At 32.4% G+C, this 8192-nt stretch overlaps 1 protein-coding gene across 1 annotated transcript in view; it reads right to left on the reverse strand.

Moving 5' to 3' along the window:
* The window catches only part of LOC106478006, an 8842-nt gene extending 6396 nt beyond the window's left edge, over positions 1–2446 (reverse strand). The window contains exon 1 of the mRNA XM_013938515.1: positions 2366–2446. Within this exon, the coding sequence (XP_013793969.1) occupies positions 2366–2446 (81 nt within the window). The remainder of the gene's footprint in view (positions 1–2365) is intronic.
* Positions 2447–8192: the final 5746 nt, after the last annotated feature.

The following is an 8192-nucleotide window of genomic DNA, read 5'->3' on the forward strand; positions in this document are numbered from 1 at the left end:
AAGCCATGTGTAAATATATTTAAATAGGCATGCATAGTTTAGTTCAATTGAACGTGTTATTTATAACAATAGTAGTTTTTTTTCTTTTAAAAACATAGCTATTTATAATGCTCCCTAAATAATAAAAAAAATTACAGTGAAAGCAATGAAGATTTTGTAGGTTTTGAACGAAACTAAATAACAGTAAACCTTTTTTTTTATTTACGGTATTTTCTTATTTTGATGTTTTGAGCTCTTTTGTGTTTAGAACAATATATACTAATTTTTAAAGTATCAAATTGAATTTTTGTTTAATAAAAATCTTTCAAATGCGACTGTAGCTTTTTTTTTCACCAAAAACTTTGTCTTCAAAATAAGGGTGCGTCTTATATTCCGAAAAATACGGTACTCTTTAGTTATGACCTATAATATAATTAACTTTCTTTCGATCAGAAGTTCTTAATAACGAATAACTATTATCTTATTTCGCAGGTTTCCTATCTTCGTTACTTATAGATGTGCACAATTCTATGTTTATATGTTTATTATATACTGACTTACAAAAATTCAGTTTTATTTCTTTTTCATTATGTGTTATATATATGTGTGTGTAAGTTTAAGATAACAATGGACATATTGATCCATCTTGGCTGTCCCATCCACTATGCTAAGCTCTAAAAAAATAAAATGCTCAAATCTAGCTCTTATAATTCAAATATTTATCAAGCCTTCCCTTAAGTCCCCATAAATTAAGTGTACCTACCACATCTGAAGGCAGCCCATTCCAAAGGTCAACCAATCTGTTAGAGAAATGAAGCTGTCTTAGCTGAATATGACTCCTACACTTCCAAAATGTACATTTGTATCCCTAAATCTTACTATTCTCCCCACTAAATATAAAAAAGATGAGGCGTCATCATTATCAATTCCTCAAACTTTAAACACCTCAATCAGATCCCTTATAACGCTTCATTTTTCAAGAGGAAACAATTTCACAAGTCTTAACCTATCCCCGTTTGACAATCTTTCTATCCCAGATATCATCCTAGTAACCCTCCTCTGAACCATTCCCAACACTTCATTTCATTTCTAAGGTAGGGAACTCAAGACTAAACACTCCAACTTTCGTCTTACCAATGACCTATATAATTACATTATAAACTCTTTAAGCATGTATTCAGTATTTCTGTAGATAGAACCTAAAATCCTATCTGCCCCACTACTAGCAACAGTACATTGCTTGGATGGCTTAAGAGATTGAGCAACACTTTTCTTCCATAAAACTTTTAAGGGTGTTCCAATCAAAATTATACTCATAATTAATCTTTTGGTACCACACATGCATTGCCATATATGTATTATAATTAAAACACATCTGCCATTTATTGGCCCAATTCACCAAATAATCTAAGTCATTTTGTAAGGTAGTAGCATCCTCCTAACAGCTAGCAACACCCAAAACTTTAATGTCATCAGCAAATTTAAATGTTCTATTGACCATTCCTTCATCTATATCATTGATGTAAAGCAAAAATATCAAAGGTTCTAACATTGAACCGTGATATTAATCCAGTTCGATTGAACTCCATTTATAATGACACTCTGCTTTCTTTCATTTAGCCAATTTTCTATCCACTGAGACAATCCATCGCCCCCCACCACACACACACAAATCTAGAGAGATAACGTTTTAATAAGTCTTTTTTGTCAAGCGTTTTCTGAAAATATAGATACACAATATCCTCATCTATATGAATAGTACTCACTTCAGAGAATGTCAAAAGGTTAGTAAGGCAAGAGTCTCCCTTACTGAAACCATGTTATCCAACATTATTTTAAACTGTGGTAAGTGAACTTGCAAAGCATCATTTATCGGATTTTCAAGACTTTTCCCACCACTGATGTAAGACTAAATGACCTATAATTACTGGACAATTTTTATTACCTCTCTTGAAAAGATTAGGATCATTAGCCAACTTCCAATCTTCTGGTACCTGCTCATTATTTAAGAACTTAGAAAAAAATAGTAGCAAGCAGCTCGCATATTCAGTCCTTAACCTCCTTCAAACCCTTGAGTAGATATTATATGGTCCAAGAGCTTTATCATTTTTTTAAACTTCCCAATTTTTTCTTAACAAACTCAGAATTAATGTTATCAGCTTGTTGTTTTTCTCTAGAAACTGTTCAGGATGAGGAATATTGCTTAAATCTTCATTAGTAAAAATTGAAGAAAAAGTAAAATTAAATAACCTAAACATCCATAATCATCAAATATTAGCCTCCCTGTATCATCATTCAAAGGCTCTACTCCAATCCTAACATTTTGCTTTCCATTAGTGTATTTAAATAAATCCTAACTATTAATTATTTTACATTTTCAGCCAACCTTTTTTTCATATAGTTTTGAGCTCCTAGTTCCCGATTGGTCAACTTTCTTGATTTCTTTATAATCCTGCAAATCTCCCATCATTGTAGTCACTATAAGCTTTTTATATTTATAATGTTTTTCTTCAGTTTTATCCTTTATACCCTTTGTATGCTCCCCAGTGGCACAGCGGTATGTGCTAGAATCCGGGTTTCGTTACTCGTGGTGGGCAGAGCACAGATAGCCCATTGTATAGCTTTGTGCTTAATTACAAACAATACCCTTTGTAAGCCAAACTGGTTTTTACTAGCAGCCACCCTTTTTTCTATAAGAAATATGCTTATCTTGAATATTTAATAATTTATTTAAAAGTTTTCCCACATTTTTTGTATGTGTGTGAATTTACAGCCCTTTTAATAAATCTCTTATTTTATATCTGTTTCAATATGCTGCAGCTTGAAACTGCTTATGCTATAGCCGCATAATACTGCTCTTAGCTAACTCACATGCCGGGAACGCAGTTTCTACTGCTGTACACTTGCTATTATATTAACATGGTACACATTCTCCTATGTTGGTGGTAACTTTTATGTATAACCTTATAGATTGTTACTTTACTACACTGTAAAAATTCGGTGTATAAACCACACTATCTTTATTTTGAATTCTACACTGATGTCTGCTTCACTGTATGTGTTTTTTTTTGTTTTTTTTTGCTTTTTCTTCTCTTGAAATAAAAAAAAATCAAATGTCCTACTAATAGTAACGCTGAAACAAATCTAAGATTACAACCCCACAGTACTGTGGGCTTCTAGAAGCAATATAGAGCTAAAAGCGCCATTAACACGAAAAACAAAATCCAAAGCAACAGCGTCTCATCAACACTGATTGCTCTGGCCTACTTGAGTACTACTGAAACCTGTCTTACCCAAGGGTTATTACCCCACTTGACATCTTTTCTTTCGCAAGTTATTAGTGAAAAGGGATTTAAGAGCATCGTGAATCATAAAATTGTTTTGTTTATCATTCAATATAATATCTTAGTAATCTCGTTCTGTAGTATGTTTACACGTGTACATGTGTGTCATTTATCGTTGTTGTTGTTTTTTCATAACGAGAGTAAAACTCATTATTCCTCTGCCTTTTTCGTATCACTTTATTTACGTCTTAAAAACCAAATTATCCTTTCATCTTAATAAGTGCTTTGTTTAATACATTCTTAATTCTTTTTTGTTCTCTCTCCATCACATTTACCTTATTACTCAGTGTTTATATCTGTCTTGAAACTTATGACTCAGTTATATTTATCTTATATATACTATTGTTCTGTTTGTCTTAGCCAATATTTCTCAAGTAAAACTTATGCATTACAACATTATATACCTCAGTTCATCTGTGACTTTTATCCAACAGTGGTAAAGTTTCATTCACACATTGAACAATTGTTGTTTTTTTATATAAAAACATCTCTCTCTTTTTGGTGTGGGTTTTGTTTTTATATTCATGATGTGGATTGTTTTCATTAACTCCTACTGACATATAGTACATATCAGTTTCTACACTATGCATTTAACACACATTTGCTTACGTCATTTGTCCGCACGATAACTGAATTGTACAAATAATAGATAGACTGGGTGTAAAGTAAATTTATGGCAACATTACAGTCTTAATTTTGTCGGAAATCCATATCACTTTGTTCCTGAACTCGAACTTGTGCGAACACATGGGCTAAATTCTACACTGATGTCTGCTTCGCTGTATATATATTGCTTTTTATCATTGAGGTGAAAAAAAAAATCAAATGTCTTGCTAACAGTAACGCGGAAACAAATCTAAGATTAGAACCCAACAATACTGTTGGGCTTCTAGAAGTAACCTAAAGCATTAAAGCACCATTAACACGAAAAACAAAATCGAAAGTAACAGCGTCTCATCAACACTGATTACTCTAGCCTACTCTGCTGTTCACACACTGCTTAGAAATTTGTGGTTTATATTCAAACTCTTTTGTGCCAAAATTACTGAAATAGTGATATTCTTAACTGGTTGGGCTGGGCGTGGACTAGATTTAATGTACTCACACTCTGAACCAAAATGTCCAGTGTTAGCATCCCGTTTCTGCAAAAATATTCAGCTAGTGGCTATCTCAAGGGAGTTGTTCATGTGTATTAATTGCCTAAGAGATTTCTATGAGTATAAAGTTTTCATCTCCATGATTTTCTGCCTGTGGATTTCGTGAATATGACGTTTCGGTCACTATGTTTTTGGTTTTCATCCTACATAGAGAGGTAGAGTGCGTTATATTAAAATGATTTACCACGTCGTTAAAAGTCCATGTCGTCACGATCGGTCATGCTCTAACTCACGACCGTGCATCTTGGTAATATCACTGCAGCGCAATTTCGATTGTAAAAAATTCCATTGTAAAGGTGTCATAACAAAGCACTCCAAATGTTTTCCATATTCCATCTAATTTATGAGGACGACGATTTCTTAGCGTCTGTTTCAACAGTCTAGCCACAGAACTCTATAAGCGATGCGTCTGGCGACTTGACTGGTGTGTCTTCGTATGAGAGAGCATGCATTATCCAGCTGCTTGAGGCGTGTGAACGAATATGTCGTGGAAGCTATTTATGTACGCGTGACTTGTGTCGCTTTTTCAGATGGAAATCCTTCTTGATTATATTGTGTAATGTTGCGTGGGTCGTGTGGACAGCTTTTGCCTCTGATCCCGAGAAAATAACAACACAAATGCCGCACCAGACGAGGGTATCCTTGCTATAGCCATGTAATTTTCAAAGAGAGGGTATAACACATATTAGATCAGGTATCCTCTCATTCAACAAGGATACATCATTTCCAAATATACTGAATACAGTGGGCCTTGTAAGCCAACGGTCTGTGTTAGCTAATAATAGTCAGCATCTGTTATCGGTTAGAAGAAAATATAATGACGAAAACCTAAACCATAGAAACAGAAAATCATATTGATTTTGAACAAAATAATGCTAAATTTTCTTTGTACGTAAGAAGTGAAATTGACGCAAATAAAATTGACACCGCACATTTGTCCTCGGTGATTTAATATCTAATCAATTGTTTAATACAATAATATATAATACAAACTATAAATATTCGTGGGAAATTCTATGTATTTTCATAACAATCAACAATTCAAACTTTCAGTTTTATTTTCTATGTTTTAAAATCAGTTGTTTTATATAATTAATGCTTACATTTATAATAATACTGAAATTCCAAATTGTTATCCTATGTATGTTAACAAATATATATTGGCATAACAACTGCCTAAATAATCACTTTTCCAAAGTATCAATACATTCAAAGATTGGAATATTTGCAATAAACATATTCTGAATTGATTTCGTAATTTGTATTTAGTCCAAGGTTACCCATTCCAAAATCGTTTGCCTCTATTTTAAGCCATTACTCGTAAATATCGTTTTTATAATGAACAGTTTTTGAAACTAGCATAAGACTACTGTGAGTGTGGTAGTTTATTATATGCAGTTAATTGCTTAGTTCTTTACGAAGTTGGTAAAATTGTTTGTTTTTCGAATTCAGGAAGACGCTTGGATAGATTAGTGCTGATGGTGATGTTGTTCCAGAATGTACATTAGACGTACATTTTGGTGATTTTCAATAAATAAAAACAATAAAAATATTCATAGAAGTGTAACTAATAAACACTAACTCAGGTGATTAGCACAATTATACTTTTACATTTAAAAAAGTTTAAAAATTTGAATACTATAAATTCTTTGAGCCGTGCTCAGTGGTTAACGTGTCGGGCTTTGTATCTAAGGTTCCGCGATTATCATTCCATTACCACCAAAAATAAATATTAACTCCAAACTTTTAGGCTATGTTTGCGTTATAAGAGTGATAATCAAATCTAAATATTCGCCTGACAAGAGTATTCCAGGAGTTGACGGTGAGCGGTATTAACTATCTGCTTTCCCTCTAGTCTAACACTTTGAAATTAGGGACGGCTAGTGCAAAATATCACTCGTGTAGCTTTGCGAAAAATTTAACAAACAAAAATAAATAATATTTCTGTTTATTATAAAAATTAAAACATCATTATTTTTTCCTAAGTTTCAAACTCTTTCCAATATTTTTACTTAAACAACTTTATAAAAAAAAACTAAATAACATAATTGATTTAATTTGAACTTAAGTATTTGAATTTATTGTTTTTCCACCAACGGCAGACAAAATCGCCTAAAATTAGCAGATAAATATCAGGTAAAGATTCATACAATTGTGACTGGTCTTAATAAACATAAAAAAATGCTGCATTCTGTTATATTTTTTTAACAATTGCCATTATCAAATATTAGAAATTAGAAAAGTTTTTCTTAACTTTTTTGTGAATATCATTTCGTAGAATTTCTGCGTGTGTACCTTATTGATTTTGTGTGAAAAACTTAAATCTATTATATACATATTACTAAATTTTATGTTCATTACAAAATAAAGTTAGTGTTTCTATTGTTATTTTTTATAAAAGTAATTTAGTGTACTGTTTAAAGCCTCAGGAAATCGGTCGTGTTCAACGAAGTTGGAATACAAAATCTAAAATGAAAAACAATGCAATAAGCATCCAGCATTCTCTATTTCGTCATTATATCACTGACAAATAAAATGATTATTCTATGTATTATTTTACTGACTACATTTCCGTAAATGTACAGACTTTTTTAACAGCTTTATTGTTGTTTCATTATAAAAATACCTACAGAAGGCCTCCTAACAAAAGTCAGTATATTAATTATCGTCTTTTAGTGAGTTAGCAGTAGATTTACGAACTTGCAATAATAAAATCCGAGGTTTGATTCCCTATGGTGGAGAGAGTAGATATAGCTTTTGCGCTAAAACAAACAAACAAAACCTTAACTCTCAATCTTGTTATCCACCTGATGTTAAACCTCATAAACTTTCTTAAAACAAGAAGTATGGAATTAATCGATGCTGAATCCATACAAATAGAAACTACATTCCTAAGAAATTGTTATTCATTGAAAATGATTGAATACCACTAATAACGCCAAAATGTAATCACTAGGCAAAACAACGTGAAAACCTATTAGTAGGTGTTCTTGTTGCGCCTCAACAACCATTAAATCTGAGGAGAAGTTGTAGAAAATGTGGTATAAACAATGTTTCCATACAACGTCGCATACTTTGAGAACAGCTGCTGAAAGGGATTTGTCGTTGAAACAAAAAGGCCATTCGTTACAAGCTTGTTTGTTGTTGAATACAAAAATACACATTGGGCTATCTGTGTTCTACCCAACGCGTGTATCGAAACCCGATTTTTGGCGTTATAAGCTCTCGGACGTACCGCTGAGCCACCAGAGGGCTTAGTACAAGCGTTCAGAAACACAAGAAACCTTCGCATGTAATTGAAATTCGAGCTATCTGTACTGTCATTGAACACGGGATTCTAAGTGAAGAAAAAACTGAATTGAACAACATTCACATTCTAGACAATGAGGCGTGTTACAACCAATTAGGAATATATGAAGTATTATACATCAGAATCAAAAACTGTGTCCAGAAAGTGACGTCATCGCGACTACGGAATAACTAAAGTTAAGTACTAAAAGACAAGCCATCTTACTCTTTTCATTGGCTTCCCAATTCTTTCTGTAGTGCAGTGTGACAGCATTATATCAGCAACGTTACATTTGTTTCTAATCTTTAAATATACCGTAATTTGTATATGAAATAATTAGTTTCCTAAGTTTTAAGTTAACTGTATATTATTTTGATGTATATTATTCACTTCCTCTTGACTCTTCACTTCCACTTTTGACAA

This window comes from Limulus polyphemus, unplaced genomic scaffold (assembly GCF_000517525.1).
Source record: "Limulus polyphemus unplaced genomic scaffold, Limulus_polyphemus-2.1.2 Scaffold8, whole genome shotgun sequence".
Lineage (NCBI taxonomy): Eukaryota > Metazoa > Arthropoda > Merostomata > Xiphosura > Limulidae > Limulus > Limulus polyphemus.